Source organism: Babylonia areolata, chromosome 9, assembly GCF_041734735.1.
Source record: "Babylonia areolata isolate BAREFJ2019XMU chromosome 9, ASM4173473v1, whole genome shotgun sequence".
Taxonomy (NCBI): Eukaryota; Metazoa; Mollusca; class Gastropoda; order Neogastropoda; family Buccinidae; genus Babylonia; species Babylonia areolata.
The window spans coordinates 39,821,073-39,839,160 of NC_134884.1; the positions used below are offsets into that span (position 1 = coordinate 39,821,073).

General features: G+C 45.1%; 1 protein-coding gene across 1 annotated transcript in view; it reads right to left on the bottom strand.

The window, feature by feature from the left end:
- Nucleotides 1-15,911, bottom strand: part of LOC143285439 (uncharacterized) — a 124,406-nt gene extending 108,495 nt beyond the window's left edge. The window contains exon 1 of the mRNA XM_076592707.1: nt 13,402-15,911. Coding sequence (XP_076448822.1) covers nt 13,402-14,104 — 703 coding nt within the window. The 5' untranslated portion in view covers nt 14,105-15,911. The remainder of the gene's footprint in view (nt 1-13,401) is intronic.
- Between the last annotated feature and the right edge of the window lie 2,177 nt (nt 15,912-18,088).

Here is an 18,088-nt window from a genome sequence, read left to right on the forward strand (position 1 = left end):
GGTTCCTGTAAAAAAAAAAAAATAAAAAAAAAAAATAAAAAAGCAAAAAAACCCCTGCGATGTTGGGTCGCGTCCTCTTCAGCTCTTGGCGAAGGACAAAGGACAGAGGATGAATCCTGACACTGGTGGTTAACAGCTTCAGGGATGCCTTTTGTTTCTCTCTCTTTCTCTCTCTGTCTGTATCTCTGTCTCTGTCTCTGACTCTCTCTCCTCTCTCTCTCTGTGTATGTCTCTCTGTCTCCTCTCTCTCTCTCTCCTCTCTCTCTGTCTGTCTGTCTGTCTGTCTCTCTCATATGTACAATGTTAAAGTTATGTTTCTCTGTTCTCTTTATGTCCGCTATATGTTTCTCACTTCGGTCATGACTCTGTATGTGCATATATATATATATGTCTATATATATATATATATGTGTGTGTGTGTGTGTGTGTGTGTGTGTGTGTGTGTGTGTGTGTGTGTGTGTTGGGTGGAGAGAGTGTGTGCATGTGAATGGATATGAATGTATGAATGCGCTCGTTTTATTACTTTTTACGATGTTAATGATGATGATGGTGATCATTCTTCGTTGCAGTAGCAGTAGATGTAGCAGTGTTAACAAAATTATTATTGTTGTGTCGTTATCGTTAATATTGTTATAGTTATTGTTGTCACAAGGACAGATTGGAAGACTGGACGATGCCTAAAATCTTTATCCTTGAGTAATACAGTTTTTGAATCTCTCTCTCTCTCTCTCTCTCTCTCTCTCTCTCTCTCTCTCTCTCTCTCTCTCTCCTTTCTGTCACTGTTTCTGTCAGGAAGGTTGTGTGATGGTGGTGGTGGCTCAGTCCTTTTGTGTGTCCGATTTTTTTTTCCTTCTGTGAATCTCTCTGTCGTCTGTTCCTCTCTGTCCGTCTGTGTGTGTGTGTGTGTGTGTGTGTGTGTGTGTGTGTGTGTGTGTGTGTGTGTGTGTGTGTGTGTGTAGTATTTTGAAGAAAAAAGTTTGACTTATTGCCACTTGTTCTGATATTTCCCACGGATTGAACGATGTTACCATAATGGCTACTGCAGATGCTGCTGCTGCTGCTGCTACTGCTATTACAACTACTACAACGACGATGACTACTAGACTGATGCTGCTGCTGCTGCTACTGTTGCAACAACAACAGAGACAACTATTTCCTAAGTCTACTTCTGCTACTACTACTACTACTACTACAATGACAATTTTGATGATTAGGAAGCTTCATGGAGGTGTTCAAAGTATGCGGACTGACCAATACACGCAAAAAAAACAACAACAAACAAACAAACAAACAAACAAAAAAACCAGAAGGTAAACGAAATTTTGTATTTGTATTTGTATTTCTTTTTATCACAACAGATTTCTCTGTGTGAAATTCGGGCTGCTCTCCCCAGGGAGAGTGCGTCGCTACACTACAGCGCCACCCATTTTTTTTTTTTTTTTTTCCTGCGTGCAGTTTTATTTGTTTTTCAGATCGAAGTGGATTTTTCTACAGAATTTTGCCAGGAACAACCCTTTTGTTGCCGTGGGTTCTTTTACGTGCGCTAAGTGCATGCTAGCACACGGGACCTCGGTTTATCGTCTCATCCGAATGACTAGCGTCCAGACCACCCACCACTCAAGGTCTAGTGGAGGGGGGGGAGAAAATATCGGCGGCTGAGTCGTGATTCGAACCAGCGCGCTCAGATTCTCTCTCGCTTCCTAGGCGGACGCGTTACCTCTAGGCCATCACTCCACTATATACATAATATGGGTGTGGGACAGATGACTGACCGTTCGCACCAGTCACTCTGTGTGGTGTCTGTTTGCTTGGCACTGTGTGTGAAAAAAAAAAATGTTCATCAAAGAAAGCCAGACAGAAAAGCAAACACCAGTAAGTAGGCAATGGGGTTAGGAAAGAAAAAAAAGAAAAGAAAGAAAGAAAGAAAGAAAGAAAGAAGTAGAGATAGACAGATAGAGAAAGAGAGAGAGAGAGAGAGAGAGAGAGAGAGAGAGACAGAGAGAAACAGAGAGAGAGACAGAGACAGAGACATATATATATATATATATATATAGATAGATAGATAGATAGAGAGAGAGAGACACACACACACAGAGACAGAGAGAGAGACACACAGATAGAAAGACAGAGACAGAGATATAGACACAGAGAGAGACAGACAGACAGACAGAGAGAAGAGACAGAGACAGAGAGGCAGGGAAAGATAGGTACAGAGACAGAGAGAGAGAGAGACAGAGACAGACACAGAGAGAGACAGAGACAGAGACACAGAGAGAGAGACACACACACATATATATATATATATATATATTGATAGATAGATATAGATAGATAGAGACAGAGAGAGAGACAGACAGAGAGACACAGAGAGAGAGACAGAGAGAGACAGATAGAGAGAGAGACAGAGACAGAGAGACAGACAGAGAACAATGTATGCTTCCTAACATTCGCATCCTGTTACTTCCTCAGAAATGAAAAGACAAAGACACAATAACAAAATTTGAACCAAGAAAAAAACAAACAAACAAACAAACAAAACCCCCATAAAATAAAAGAAGATAAAAGAAGAAATGAGGATGAGTTAAGAAAAAAAGACACACAACAAAGAAAGAAAAATAAGAAAGGAAAAAGAAGAGAAAACGAAAATGAAACATAAAGAAAAGACACACAGAAAAAGAAGAAAGGAAAGAAAAAAAAGTAAAAAAAAAAAAAAAAAGAAAAAAAAAAAGAAACTCGTGAAAAAAGGCTGTTAATCAGCATAGCTGGACGATCCTAATCTCTCTCTCAACCTTCCTTCTCAGTTTTGGCACATGTCCACTCCACTCCAACCCCCTCATTCAACCCCCGCCCCACGCCCCCCACACACGCACACACTCCCAACCTCCTACCACCTCCACCCTCCTCTACTATTCCCCCCCTCCCCCCATCCCCATCTCCTTTTTTTTTAATCTCTTCCCCACCACCCTACCCCTTATCTACCTCGCCACTCACCCTCACAAAGGACTTTTAAAAAGCTTCCGTGATGCGCTTACATGTTGCGACTCTGTAGAGAGAGAGAGAGAGAGAGAGAGAGAGAGAGAGGGGCGGTTCTCTTTTCTTAATGAGTCGTTCATTAGGCTTACGAGGCTTGTTCCAGTCTCTCTCTCTCTCTCTCTCTCTCTCTCTCTCTCTCCCCCCCCCCAGCCCCCCCTCCCCCCGCCTCCCCCCAACCCCCTCCCTGGAGAAAACGGCCCGTGTGGGCAGTTGTAAACATCAGCATTGTGTAAGATATATTATCGGCTTCTGGCCATCTGCGCTGCGTTTTTACTCTCTCCATACGAACGGCGAAAGAGACGACGTTAACACAGCGTTTCACCCCAATAACCACCATCAAAATATTACCAGCGGAAGGCTCTTATACTGAAGAGGTGAATGTTGACAAAGAATACCACAATTCTGACGACGGAAGCTAAAGGTTGGGTCATTCAGACACCCACTGGACATCCGAGGGGTCTGTGTAGAGGTGAAGAGAGGACTGGACGTGAGTGAGTTAAAAGCTTCCGTGATGCGCTTACATGTTACGACCCTGTAGAGAGAGAGAGAGAGAGAGAGAGAGAGAGAGAGGGGGGGGGGGAGAGAGAGAGAGAGAGAGAGAGAGAGGCGGTTCACTTTTCTTAATGAGTCGTTCATTAGGCTTACTAGGCTTGCTCCAGTCTCTCCCCCCTCCCCCCCCCCCACCGAATCCTCCCCCCCCAACTCCCCAACCCCCTCCCTGGAGAAAACGGCCCGTGTGGGCAGTTGTAAACATCAGCATTGTGTAAGATATATTATCGGCTTCTGGCCATCTGCGCTGCGTTTTTACTCTCTCCATACGAACGGCGAAAGAGACGACGTTAACAGCGTTTCACCCCAATAACCACCATCAAAATATTACCAGCGGAAGGCTCTTATACTGAAGAGGTGAATGTTGACAAAGAATACCACAATTCTGACGACGGAAGCTAAAGGATGGGTCATTGAGACACCCACTGGACATCCGAGGGGTCTGTGTAGAGGTGAAGAGAGGACTGGCCGTACTGAGTGAGTTAAAAGCTTCCGTGATGCGCTTACATGTTACGACCCTGTAGAGACAGAGAGAGAGAGAGAGAGGGAGAGAGAGAGAGAGAGAGAGAGAGAGAGAGGCGGTTCACTTTTCTTAATGAGTCGTTCATTAGGCTTACGAGGCTTGCTCCAGTCTCTCCCCCCTCACCCTCCCCCTCCCCCCGAATCCTCCCCCCCCCCAACTCCCCAACCCTCTCCCTGGAGAAAACGGCCCGTGTGGAGAGTTGTAAACATCAGCATTGTGTAAGAGATGTTATCGGCTTCTGGCCATCTGCGCTGCGTTTTTTTCTTCAAGTCCAGCATTCCGCCTGCTGTGTTTGTTTGTTTGTTCGTTGTTTGTATAGGTGGTTGTTTTTTGTGTTTTTTTTTGTATGCTTTTTGTTTGTCACGTTTGATTGTTTGTTGATTTTGAATGAATTTGTAAATTTTTTGTGTCAGTTCCATGGAGGTGTCAAAACGGGCAGAATGATACGTAGTTACAGGCTGCATTAAAAAAAAAGGAAAAAAAAAAGAAAAAAAAAGAAAGAAAAAAGGTAGATACCAGACCTAAGCACAACTCTAACGCACTACTTAGGGCTTTGAAAACCTGCTGTAAGTTCGTGAAAACAACAACAACACAACACGAAATGAAATAAGATAATCGAATGGAATAAACAATTACGTAAAAAAAACCAAAAAACATTATGAATAATAGTATGAAAGATACACAGAACGCAAATGATCGAAAGAAAGAAAGAAAGAAAGAATTCATCATCACCATAATCATCATAATGGGCCGTTTTCAGCGAATATGCGCGCATTCACACATGCATGCACATTCATGCACACACACTTTTTTTTTTTTTTTTAATTTGGAACTAGGTGCTTCTTGAAATACATGTTGTTTTTTAACACCTCTCTCTGTTTTTGTTTTTTTTTGCTTGTTTGTATGTGTTTTCAGTGTGCCGTCGTGTTTTAAATCACTTTTACATTATACTATTCAGCTTGAATATGTTTACGTATTTTATTAGTTCAAACTTTGTTGTATTTATGCGTGCGTCTGTCTGGACTATGTGGGTGACTAGTTTTTTGGCTGCAAAAGTGTTTTCCAATTGGATGAATGAAATTGTATTGTGTTTGTTATTCTATCGCGCTCTGTTGCGCTCTGTTGTACTGTACTACATTTGTAGTGTATTGACGTGTGCTGCGTTGTATTGTATTGTATTGTATTGCAATTATTGAATCTATTGTATTGTATGGTACTGTGTTGTGTTCAATTATATTATTTTATTTTTTTATGTTAGTGTTTTATGCTACAGGACTTGAACAGCACATTGGTTTATGAGAACATCAGCATTTGCTCCTTTATATATATATATATATATATATATATATATATATATATATATATATATATATATATATATAGGGTGTAGCATGTATGGATCAGCCCGCACGCTCTGACATCCCAGTGAAACTAAAACTGCGTGTGAATGGTAACAGTGGGACGGACAAGATTTCACGAAATGTTGTCAACAGCAGAAATTGTCGCTCTTTCGTGTTCAGTTGTCGCAAGAAATGCTTTCAGTTGTGCCTGGAGTCGTGATTGTGTGTGTGTGTGTGTGTGTGTGTGTGTGTGTGTGTGTGCGCGCGCGCGCCCGAGCGCGCGTGTGTTAGAGAATTGGGTGAAGGCAAAAAGAGGTTAAGAGGATTTCTTTTCAAGCCGCTGTCAGGTAAAATGGGGGATGCTATTCACAGGGAGATTTCTACTACGCAACAGGGAGGCAGTTTCTTTTCCTAAACAACCTGCTTGTTTGTTAGGAGGGGTAGGGGGTGGGGGGGCCAGGGGGGTGATTTTTGGGAGATTTTCTCTCTATAGTTTTCATTTAAAAGACGAAGAACTGAACAAGAAAATAAAACCATTTCTCGTTGTTAAACCTTACACACAAACAGACAGACAAACAAACAAACATGCACATACACTTACAACACACACATACACGCACCCCCCCCCCCCCCCACCCCCACACGCACACACACACACACGCACACACACACACACACACACACACACACACACACACACACGCATTTTCCCCGGCCCTCGCACACACGCGCACACAAGCTTACACACACACACATACAACACACATTTTACCCAAGGAAGATGGAAGATGCACAGCCCCCTCCCCCCCCCCCCCCCCCGCACCCCCCCCCCCCCCTCCCCCCCTCAATTCTGCTGCCCCCTTTCACAATGCGCGCACACAGCTACACACCCACGCAGTTGGCAGACAGTCAAGCCATGATCAGCGGTGTGGCTTTTAGCGTAGGACAGGAATGTACTTTTCCTTTTCTTTGCTTTTTTTTCTTTCTTTTTAACTACACATAGTGAAACGGTGGCGCGGCGGCCAAGACGTCTTGCGCAAAAAAAACAAAAACTTTGGAGGCGTATGTCAAAGGGGTTCCAGTCCAAATTACGGACCGGGATTTTTTTCACTTAACCCCCCCTCTCCCCTCCCCCGCCCCCCTGAGTCCCCCCCCTCCGCCCCCCATCCCTCCTACCCGCCCACGGACCCCCTCCACAAAGTCTCTAGGTTGTGATGGAGTGGGTGCGGGGTGCGAGTCTTTCTGATGAGGCGATCAAAAACCGAGGCGCCGTGATGCTGCCGCTAGCATGCATGCACACACAGTGGCGCACGTGAAATAACCCACGGCAACAACAACAACAACAACAAAAGGTTGTCGCTTGCAAACTTCTGTGGAAAAAAAATCCACTTGAATAGTAAAACAAATACACTTGCACACAGAAAAAAAAAGAAAGAAAGAAAGAAAGAAAAAAAAATTGAAAGGGTACCGCTGGACTGTGGCGACGCGCTCTCGTCAAGGGCAGCGGCCTGAACTCTACACAGAGACATGTATTTGACGGAAAAAGTCATACAACGCAACGCAATGCAGCGCAATACAACACACCACAACAACATCACACAACACAACGCAACGCAAGCGCAATACGATTCAATACGATACGATACGACAGGATGCGATGCGATGCGATACAACACAATACAATACACTATACCACACTAAACTTCATTTCACTACATTAAAATACAATACATTACATATATAACAAAAAAAAAAACAACAACCCCAAAACACAATGAAATACAATGCATAGCAACACAACACAAAACAATACAATAGAATACAACACAGCACAATGCAACACAACACAACACAATACAATCCAAAACAGCACAAAACAATACAATATAATACAATATAACACAAAACAATTCAACACAACACAACACAATACAACACAACACTAAACAATACAACACAACAAAATGCAACACAATACAAATATAACACAATGCAACACAACGCAACACAACACAATACAACACAATACTAAACAATACAACACAACACAATGCAATACAACGCAACGCAACACAATACAATGCATCACAACACAATACAACACAACAAAATACAATACAGGCGTGTAAGACATCAGTCTGCGCACACTGGAAACTGTAACTTACTTGCTGGCACTGGCAGACTAGTTACTAGGTGGGGGTGCCGGTGACGGACGAGAAGATCGACCGATCAATTTCCAATCAATACTGGTGGGCTTTGATCGCTGTGTGCAGTCGAGGAAAATTGGGCCGGTCAGTTGATCACACACAGCATGCAGCCGAGCTAATCGTGGAAAAATTGGGCCGGTTAGTTTGATTACTACACAGCTGCGGCTGATCGAGCCCCCCCCCCCCCCGAAAAAAAAACAAAAACAACTAGTGTATTCGCCGACAAGTACTTACGGCCACGCCCCACCGCCACCACCACCCTCCCCCCCAAGCCCCCGCCCTCGCCACACACCCCGTCACCATCCCTCTCACCAGCCAGTCTTCCGCTTCCCCTACCCCCACCCCCACCCCCCAGCCCCTCCCTTCCGATGAGTCAGAAGGAAAGGCACAGAGAGAGAGAGAGAGAGGGAGAGAGAGAGTGTGATAGAAGTCTTGAATGGGGAGGGGGAGAGATGGACAGAGAGAGAGACAGACAGACAGACTGACAGAGAGAAGCAGAGAGAGAGAGAGAGAGAGAGAGAGAGAGATACACAGACAGCGAGCGAGCAAGCGAGAGAGAGAGAAAAAGTGAGAGACAGGACAGACTGACGGATAGACAGACAGACGGATAGACAGAGAGAGTGAGAGAGAGAGAGAGAGTTAGACAGACAGCCAGATCGAGAGAGAGAGCGAGAGAGCGAGAGAGAGAGATAGAGATAAAGAAATAGACCGACAGCGAGCGAGCAAGCGAGAGAGAGAGAAAGAAAGAAAGGGACAGACAGACAGACAGACACAGGGAGAGAGAGAGAGAGAGAGAGTTAGACAGACATAGAGAGAGAGGGGGAAGAGAGAGAGAGAGGAAGAGAGAGAGAGAGAGAGAGAAAGACAGAAATACAGATACAGAGAGAGAGATACAGACAGAGACAGAGAGAGAGAGAGAAAGACAGAGACAGAGATACAGATACAGAGAGAGAGAGAGAGAGAGAGAGAGGTAGAGAGGTAGAGAGAGAGAGAGAGAGAGAGAGAGAGAGAGAGAGAGAGAGAGAGAGATCAAAGTGGTGTGATCGACGTGTGTGGTATGATCGATATCACCGTCAGAAGGTCGCTGGCTGGTTGCCGTGACTGCACATTGTAGGTCACCCGAATCTGGAGCAAGGAAGACCAGCAACAACTACACTGACTACAGTTAAAGGCATCACAATAACATCAAAACAACAACAACAACAACAACAACACGCACATACGGACAGACACACACAAAGACACGCGCGCGCACTCAATACAGACAGGCACACACGTACGCGCACACAACTCGCATACACGCGCGGTACACACACACACACACACACACATACACAAGCGCGCACACACGCACACGTAAACACTCGCACGCGCACACACACACACACATGCACACACACGCATACACACATACAGCCACATGAACTCACAAACGCACACACGCACAAACACACGGACAACACAAACAGACACACACACACACACACACACACACACACACACACACACACACACACACACACACACACACACACAGATAGATATGAATAGAGGGACAAACATATACAGCTTTTCAGACTGTCATTTTTTGTAACGAGTCTAATTTTCAACAAAAAAGCAACGATGATGAAAATGAAATTAATTTTGATTGATGTCTGAGACGAATAACAGGAGCCAGACGCTAGCTTGTGGAACAGTTTGACTGAAATCAATAGGAACAGATTAAAAAACAAAATTACGCGATGTATTTTCGTTGACTGAATAAAAAAATCAATGTATATGGATGTCCCCCCCCCCCCCACCCACCCTGTTTATGGTGACTATCAGAATCACAAATAATTTATCCATAGTAGTTTATATTTGTCTCTTTTTTCTTTTTTTTCTTTTTCTTTTTTTTTTAATTCTTATTAATTTTTTCTTCTTCTTTTTTTCTATTTTTATCTATTTGTCTCCCATTTATTTCCGATGTATGTATTTACGTCAAATTTCTATGTGTTATCAAAATGAAAATGTAATGAAAAAAAACCAAACAAACCATAAAATGATTAAACCGTGTATATTCTCATACAATATTATACACTGCTTTTATTCCTTTTTCTTCTTCTTTTTTTTTTAGTGTCCATAATAATTCTTCTGGTGTGTTTAAGAACAAATAAAATGAGTCTCAGTCTCAGTCTCACGCTGGGTGTTCGACACCGAATCTCCGTTAACTCTTTCCATACGAACGGCGAAAGAGACGACGTTAACAGCGTTTCACCCCAATTACCATCATCAAAATATTGCAAGCGGAAGGCTCTTATACTGCAGACGTGAATGTTGACAAAGAATACCACAATTCTGACAACGGAAGCTAAAGGTTGGGTCATTCAGACACCCCACTGGACATCCGAGCGGTCTGTGTAGAGGAGAAGAGAGGACTGGCCGTACTGAGTGAGTTAAACTCGTGATCTCATTTCGGGTGGTGCTGTCAAGCGATCATAATCAGAAGGAAGTTAAAGGTTACTGGTCCTATTGCTTTTCGCAGTCATCGGGGCAGTGAATTCATTCATACCCACATCGTCTAGGCTCGGCATACGAAGCCAGGTGGAGTGATGGCCTAGAGGTAACGCGTCCGCCTAGGAAGTGAGAGAATCTGAGCACGCTGGTTCGAATCACGGCTCAGCCGCCGCGAATTTTTCTCCCCCTCCACTAGACCTTGAGTGGTGGTCTGCTGGACGCTAGTCATTCGGATGAGACGATAAATCGAGATCCCGTGTGCAGAATGCACTTAGCGCACGTAAAAGAACCCACGGCAACAAAAGGGTTGCTCCTGGCAAAATTCTGTAGAAAAAAAAATCCACTTCGATAGGAAAAACAAATAAAACTGCATGCAGGAAAAAATACAAAAAAAAAAAAGGGTGGCGCTGTAGTGTAGCGACGCGCTCTCCCTGGGGAGAGCAGCCCGAATTTCACACAGAAAAATCTGTTGTGATAAAAAGAAATACAAATACAAATAGGTAGGCGGGGCCCAATCCTCTTCTGCCGTTTTAATGAATGAACCTCACCCCGCCTCCCAATCCCCCGAAACCCCTCAACCGAAGTCCGGAACCCATTCAACCGTGGATAGAGGAGAAAGATGGAGAGAGAGAGATGGGGAGAGAGAGAGATGGGGAGAGAAGGAGGGAGAGAGAGAGAGGAAGAGAGAGAAAAGGAGACGGTGACAGAGAGAGACACAGACACAACAGACAGAGACAGAGATAGAGAGAGACAGACATGGATACAGAGATACAGACACGCAAAGACAGACCGACAGAGAGACACAAAGAGGAACAGCCAGAGACGCAAGGCACAAGCATTTTAATGGCGCATGCCTTAAAAAAAATTTTTTTTAAGAAAGAAAAAGACAAAAAAGAAGAAAAAAGTTCAAACCACACCATAAAAACATGGCAAAATCCCCCCCCCCCCGCCCCACACTCTCCCCCCCCCCGCCCCACACTCTCCCCCCCCCCCGCCCCACACTCTCCCCCCCCCGCCCCACACTCTCCCCCCCCCCGCCCCGCCCCAAACCCTTTTCCCTTCTGATTACTCGTTCACCAGAGCGGCACCACATAGCAGAGAGTTCTCTGCCCCTGGTAGTACACGTGACCCCCCGCAACCCCCCCCCCCCACCCCCCCCCCCCACACACACACCCGCCAACCCATCCCAGACCCTCAATCCCCCCCTAAAAAAAACCCTTCTTTTTTTTTTTTTTTTTTTTTTGCTTTGCTGCCCCATCACCTGCACCGTTTCAGCGGCATTCATTACTCCTACGCCCGCTCATTTGGAGCCCCCCCCCCCCCTCCACCCACCCACCCATCCCCACCCCCTCCACCTTCGCCTCCAATATAACACAGCCACAACCGGGACTCAGGTTCGGCTGTCCCCAGTCCCAGCACCGGCAGTCCACAGCCGGGGGGAACGAATGACACCGCCCCCCCCCAAAAAAAAAACCCCAAACAAAACAACCTTGTTCCCGCCCATCTTCTCTTCCTTGGCGGCCTTCACTCCTAGCTCGGTCCTCCTGATCTGTTGGAACACAAACTAGTCAGTGCCCCCCCCCCCCCTGCCCCCCCCCCCCCCCCACAGCCAGTCTGACTGTAGTACCTACATAGGCTAGGAACGAACTGTTAGTGTTGAAGCCAAAATACCACCATGGCTTTGTCATTTTCAGTGTACTGAGAATGTGTACTGAGAATGTGGGCATCTCACTGAATCTTTTTTTTTTTTTCACTCAGCATCAGTGTATCTCTCTGTCTCTCTTCCTCTCTCTCTCTCTCTCTCTCTCTCTCTCTCTCTCTCTCTCTCTGTGTGTGTGTGTGTGTGTGTGTGTGTGTGTGTGTGTGTCTGTGTGTGTGTGTGTGTGTGTTTGATATGATGGTTTTTTTGTGTGTTTGTTTTTTGGGTTTTAAAAAAAAAATTGTCATTTCTTGTTTTTGTTCTCGTCGTTTCATGGGTTGTGGTTGCTAGTTGTCGTGTGTGTGTGTGTGTGTGTGTGTGTATGTGTGTGTGTGTGTGTGTGTGTGTGTGTGTGTGTGTGTGTGTGCGCGCGCAAATAGATATAAAATAGCAGTCTCATTGGTTTCCAAACTGTAAAACCAGTGTGAACAAAATGTAATCTTGTAGATAAACGAATAGAATAAGATAAGTAAATAAATATATGAATAACGAGACGGCTGAAACGCTTAGTATGAATAAACAAATGAAATAAACAAAAAAGGAACAGATAAACAAACAAAATCGTAGTGATAGCGTCCATGGTGTGATTCAAGCCTGTTTTAACCCTTTCACCGCCAAACTCGCATTTATGCACAAGCTAAGTAGAGGACCCATGTCACAGAAAGGTGACCAGATCATGGGTCTGGTATCCATGAACCTACTGCTATTTATGTTCGGTGGTAGGATAGGCCATATTTTCTACACATCACAGGGGGGTAATCCCCAGCTATTCTTAGACGCCATATTTTCTGTGTTCATAGCACAAGTGAATTATGCACTTAGATTGACTGGCGGTGAAAAGGTTAAGGTTCCTAAGAGAGAGAGAGAGAGACAGAGACAGAGACAGAGAGAGAGAGAGAGAGAGACAAACAGCAGACAGACCGACAGAAGGACAGAGACAGAGACACACAGACTGACAGAGACAGAGATAGAGAGACAGAGAAGCTCAGTGACAGAGACACAGAAAGACTGAGGGCAGGCCGTGGGAAATAGACGAACTGATGTCAGAAGCAGCTTTACAACCAGACAAAACAAATACTCAAAGGAATCTACTCCAAAAACAACAGCAACAACAACCACAAAAAAACAACCAAAACAACAACAACAACAACAACACACACACACACACACACACACACACACAAACTAATTGACAAACCAACCAACCAACAAAGAAAGAAACAACGAAAGAGAGAAAGAAACTGACAAACAAACGAACGAACCAACAAATAAATAAATCAGATAAATAAATGCACTGCAAACCAACCACTCAACCAAACCACCTTGAAACTCGAAAAAGGCTGAACGGAACACACACACACACACACACACACACACACACACACACACGACAACTAACAACCACAAACCATGAAACGACGAGAACAAAAACAACAAAAGAAAAAACAAAAAAAAACCCAAACCAAAACAAAACAAAACAAAAAAACAAAAACAAAACAAACAAACAAACAACAAAAAAAAACACACACAAAAAAACCCATCAATCAAACTCACGTGTGCTGATCTCGTACGTGCCCTTGTACTCCGAGGTCATGAACTGGCGGGTCAAGGCCGACTTGCCTGACCCCGTGGCCCCCATCATCAGCACTTTGTAGTAGGACGGGCACATAGAGGCCGCGTCGCTGTGGGAAGGGGCCCCACCACTGTCCAGAGAGTTCAGACTGCGGTTCAAACCTTGCCTGGTGCCTCCGCCCGTCCTCCTGGCCGCCGCCGCTCGGGGCGAGGCCGAGGGCGAGGACTGCCGCGACCCGGCAATGTGACCTTGGCTGCCGTGGTGACCTTGACACTCAGGGTCAAGGCTGCCTATGCTGCCGTTGGAGGCCAGGCTGTGGGTGGACCTCTTGAAGGAGTCTCCGCGGTTGACGATCCCTTTGGAGGTGGTTTTGAAGGACCTGACCCGGCACACGCCTCCCGTGTCCTTGGGCGCCGCCACCGTCATCCAGTCCGGGTTGGGGAGTGAGAGGAAGAGCTGGTTGGTAGGGAGGGAGTTGGTGCGAGGCCTCTGGGCGGCCTCCACGTCCAGGGACAGCTTGGGGCGAGGCCGGTTCTTGAAGGACGAGGAGCGGGAGTGCGGGGCCGAGGCCGAGGAGGCCAGTCCTTGTTCTCGGCTGTGAGGCTGCACCACGTGCAGGAAGCGCTCGTCGCAGTCCAGGACCTTCTCCCCTTCCACTAGGATGTCCATCATCACCGCAGCCATAGTGGATGGGGTCTATGTGTCTTGCGTTATTAAAAAACAAATTGTGTATGTATTTATCTATTTGTTTATCTATCTGTTTATCCGTTTATTTATTCATTTTTTTGTTGACTGATTGATTTATTTATCTATTCATTTATTCATCTATTTATTTTTGTCACCGTGACGACAGATTTCCAAGATTCGAGTTCGTGTTCTGTTGTATCAATCACCTCCCGTTACAACTGACGACTTCAAGATTCAAGTTTGTATTGCATTGATTAATAGTCTAGTATTAATTCTTTTTTGTCACGACAACTGATTTCAAAATTCAAGATTGATATTGTATTGTATTGTATTGTGATCTCGAAAATCCACTAAGGTATCCACAAATAGTGACTGGGAAATCCTCTGACGTTTCCACAAATTGATAATCGGTGGGAAATATATAATTATATCTGACGTATCTACAAACTGATGATCTCAGTGGAAAACAAACTCTAACGTGTCCACAAACTGATGATCTGGAAAACAAATTATAACGTAACCACAAACTGATGAAGTATAAAAACCTCAAATGTTTTCAGAAACCGGTTATCTGTAAAAGTCCTCTGACTTTTTTCACACAAAAAAAGTTTAGCGAAAAACACTGGCTTGTATGTCGCTGTGGTGATTCGCTCCGAGCTCTCAGCCGATTTGCTTCTTAACAGCGGAAGAAGACAAGACGGACGCTCAGTGATGCGCCCCAGGGTGGAAGGAAATGTAGCAGACACGTCTTAATGCTTCATCGTCTTGTCTCCTGTACGAACAAGTACTGATTTGCTTTTTTTTTCTTCTTCTTTACTTAACAACCCTCTCTCTGCATGACATCATAGCAGCCCGCTGCATTTCGTTTCGGTGTCTGGGTAATTTTTGAGATGGGGTTACTCCACAGAAAGGCATCTTTCATCATTCCTTAGAAACGAGCCGCTGTTTAGCATTGCAATAGTCTGGTGAGTAATCAGTACCGACTGACATAGCACAGTCGGTTGTTTGAGTTGCTTTAGCAGCCTGCTTTCCCCACAATGAGAAACTCAGTAAGTTTTCAAATCAATCCCGGTTGGTCCACTGGAGTTTAACTGTCTCCATACGAACGGCGAAAGAGACGACGCTAACAGCGTTTCACCCCAATTACTATCATCAGTTTCAGTTTCAGTTTCAGTAGCTCAAGGAGGCGTCACTGCGTTCGGACAAATCCATATACGCTACACCACATCTGCCAAGCAGATGCCTGACCAGCAGCGTAACCCAACGCGCTTAGAAGTATCGTCAAAATATTGCAAGCGGAAGGCTCTAAAACTGAAGAGGTGAATGTTGACAAAGAATACCACAATTCTGACGACGGAAGCTAAAGGTTGGGTCATTCAGACACCCACTGGACATCCGAGGGGTCTGTGTAGAGGAGAAGAGAGGACTGGCCGTACTGAGGGAGTTAAACCTGAGCACGTACACGAGCTGTCGACAGGAGTCAGTTTAATTTTCTCTCAGTGAGTGAGCAGCAGTGAGCCACGACGATCAATATGAACGACTCCAAACTTTTGACTGCTAGTCGGGTTTGTATTGCATCACTGATACCACCTTTCAGTCAAGTGCTATGAAGATGAGGACGGCAACTGGACATAAATAGTTTCAATTAATTGTTTGATTTTTTTGTGACAGTATATCACGTACTGACAATCGTCATCAGTTACTCGATTTTCAAGGAGTGAATCTAAAGAAGACAAAACATGCCTTCAAAGTGTAAAACAGAATGAAAGAAAAAACAACAACAAACAAACCTGAAAAATAATAATAATAACACCACCAATACCGTTAGTTCAGGCGGAAGAAGATAATCCTCTCAGTATATCTCACCATAACTGATAAATCAGTCCAAGCTGGTTTAAGACAATCTGCCGACACTCTCGCTCACACAAAAAACGTGTCACACTGGCGACGAAACCTGCATCATCCCCCAAGCCTCCAAAAAATAATACTCTCCGCCACCTGGGCCCACGTGCATCACGTTGTCTATATTTGTGCCTCACTTCTTCTCTCTTCTTCGTTTTTTTCCACTCCAGCGCGCGCGTCACGTGGAGGCTGTGCTAAATATGGACCGTATCGATCTCTCCCGCACCTTCACAAGGAAATGCAACAAGAAGCCCAGCAATGAACGAAAAATAAAACAAAATAAATCCAAACAATATATATATATATGTATATATAAAATCCGATACCAGCTGTTGTTGGGAAAAAAAACTGACAAAGACACTCACACGCTCACACACCCACACGCGCACGCGCTGTTTGTGGAGATTGACGTATTTCCTCCTCCTCCTCCTCTTCCTCGTCTTCCTTCTCCTGCTCCTCCTTCTCCGGCAATGCTACTTCTCCAACTACACACACACACACGCACACACACCACAACACAACGCCAGGTGCGGCGCTCAAACGGCGCTTCAGTCACAGCAGCAGCTCGCGCGTGCGAGCAGGGGGATGGGGGATATTATAGAAGGCAAGAAGGCAGATCATAGGAGCAGAGTTTCCACCACTACACGGTTCTTTGTCCGCTTGCAGCAGCACTGAGAAGCAGCCAACAGCATAGCAGTCAGCAGCAGCAGCAGCGATATGAATGGCATGGCACACACGTAACACGGTATGGGGGGGGGGGGTGGGGGGCGGGGGGGGGGGGGGGGGAGTGGGGAGTGGGTGTGGAGGGTGAGGAGTAGGATGAGTGATGGGAAATGACTCAACAGCCTGAAACATCGGAGTGCCTCTTATCTACTGCCTGTTATCTACTGCCTGCCTGCCTGCATGTCTGTCTGTCTGTCTGTATGTCTGCTCTCCCAGACTCAGACGCAGATTCTACCTGACCGCTAAAAAAATAATAATAAATAAATATATATATATATTTTTTTTTAATGTCGAGAAATAGTATCTGCGAACAAATAAAAGCAATAATAAACAATGAGTCTACACGCGTTGGGGTTGGATGGGGTGTGTGTATATTGTATTGTATTGTATTGTATTGCATGTGCCTGACTCTTTTTTCTTCCTTAAAAAAAAAAGGAAGAAAAAATGTCGAGAAACACATCAAAGGCATTGAATATGGTCTCTATACAAAACTCAGCTCAACAAACAAATAAAAGCAATGATAAACAATCAGTCTATACACGTGTGTGTGTGTGTGTGTGTGTGTGTGTGTGTGTGTGTGTGTGTGTGTGTGGTGTCGTTACACAAGAAGTCAGGGATCAACTGCGAAAGTTAAATATTTCGTATATGTCAGCCTAACATGTGTGTGTGGGGTGGTGGTGTTGGGGGTGGGTGATATATATATATATATATATATATATATATATATATGTGTGTGTGTGTGTGTGTGTGTGTGTGTGTGTGTGTGTGTGTGTGTGTGTGTGTGAGTGTGTGTCTGTGTATGTGTGTCAGTGTGTGGGGAATTGGCGGGGGGAGGGGGGATGGGTGTGCTATGCATCATTGATTGCGTCATCGGCTATGACGTGTAATGGTGCTGCTCAGTGCTATTTTGAGACGGCGATGACTGGGGTTGAGCAAACTCCCTATGGCCAAAAAAAATGCTTGACTGAGCAAGCATCTGCAGCACAGAATGCACGTGTACATGCTACGTGCTTCATCTCCGTCAGGCTCTCAATGCAATCTCCACTTCATGCACAAGTAATAGTGGAGTGATGGCCTAGAGGTAACGCGTCCGCCTAGGAAGCGAGAGAATCTTAGGGCGCTGGTTCGAATCACGGCTCAGCCGCCGATATTTTCTCTCCCTCCATTAGACCTTGAGTGGTGGTCTGGACGCTAGTCATTTGGATGTGACGATAAACCGAGGTCCCGTGTGCAGCATGCACTTAGCGCACGTAAAAGAACCCACGGCAACAAAAGGGTTGTTCCTGGCAAAATTCGGTACAAAAATCCACTTCGACAGGAAAAACAAATAAAACTGCACGCACGAAAAAAAAAAAG